General features: G+C 72.0%; 1 protein-coding gene across 1 annotated transcript in view; it reads right to left on the minus strand.

Moving 5' to 3' along the window:
• LOC103903020 (arf-GAP with GTPase, ANK repeat and PH domain-containing protein 2) overlaps positions 1 to 838 on the minus strand; it is a 42159-nt gene that overhangs the window by 33096 nt on the left and 8225 nt on the right. Inside the window, 3 exon segments of the mRNA XM_009284149.1 lie at positions 4 to 212; positions 326 to 376; positions 378 to 482. Coding sequence (XP_009282424.1) covers positions 4 to 212; positions 326 to 376; positions 378 to 482 — 365 coding nt within the window.

An 838-nucleotide genomic window follows, 5' to 3' on the forward strand; every position in this document is an offset into this window, starting at 1 on the left:
GGCACCCCCTGGGTCCCCCCCGCCCCCCCCTGCCGCCGCGGGGGTCCCGGCGCACTCACAGCGAAGAGGCTGGTGCGGCGCTTGGCCCCGCGGTGCAGGGAGCTGGGGGTGCCCAGGGGGGCCGGGGTCTCGCTCCGCAGCTCCCGGTGGCTGACGTTGGGGGTGGATGGCAGCGAGGACGAGTAGTCACTGGTGTGGCCACCATTGCTGGCCTGGATGGGACACGGGGTCAGCCCCCGCGCCCCGTGGCTGGAGGGACAGTGCGGGGAGGGGGCAGCGCCTGGCCGGGGCAGGGCGAGCTGGGCGAGCTGGGGGGGGGGCGTACCTGGCCGGGGTGGATGCCCCCGACAGGGGTGGATGCAGCTGAGTGGCTGGGGGGGCTGGGCCGAAACTTGGGGGGTGCTGGGCAGAGACTTGCAGGATGCCATGAGCTGCTGCTGCTTCTTCAGCGCCACGACCTTCTGGGCGACTGCGCCGAGAGCCTCGCGTCAGGCGGGCCATGCTGCTGAGACCCCCAGCCCGCCTGGCCACGGTCCCCATCCCACCCAGCCATGGTCCCCATCCCACGCTGGCCACACTCCCCATCCCATCCGGCCATGGTCCCCATCCCACCTGGACATGGCTCCCGTCCCACCCCAGCCACAGTCCCCATCCCATCTGGCCATGGTCCCCATCTCACCTCAGCCACCGGCCACGGACCCATCCTACCCCAGCCACAGTCCCCATCCCACCCCAGACATTGGCCACTGTCCCCAGCCCACCCACCATGACTCCTGTGCCGCCCTGGCCATGGGCCACAGTCCCAACTTACCTGGTCACCAGCCCCCAGCCACCCCAG

Source organism: Aptenodytes forsteri, unplaced genomic scaffold (genome assembly GCF_000699145.1).
Source record: "Aptenodytes forsteri isolate BGI_AS27 unplaced genomic scaffold, ASM69914v1 Scaffold631, whole genome shotgun sequence".
Lineage (NCBI taxonomy): Eukaryota > Metazoa > Chordata > Aves > Sphenisciformes > Spheniscidae > Aptenodytes > Aptenodytes forsteri.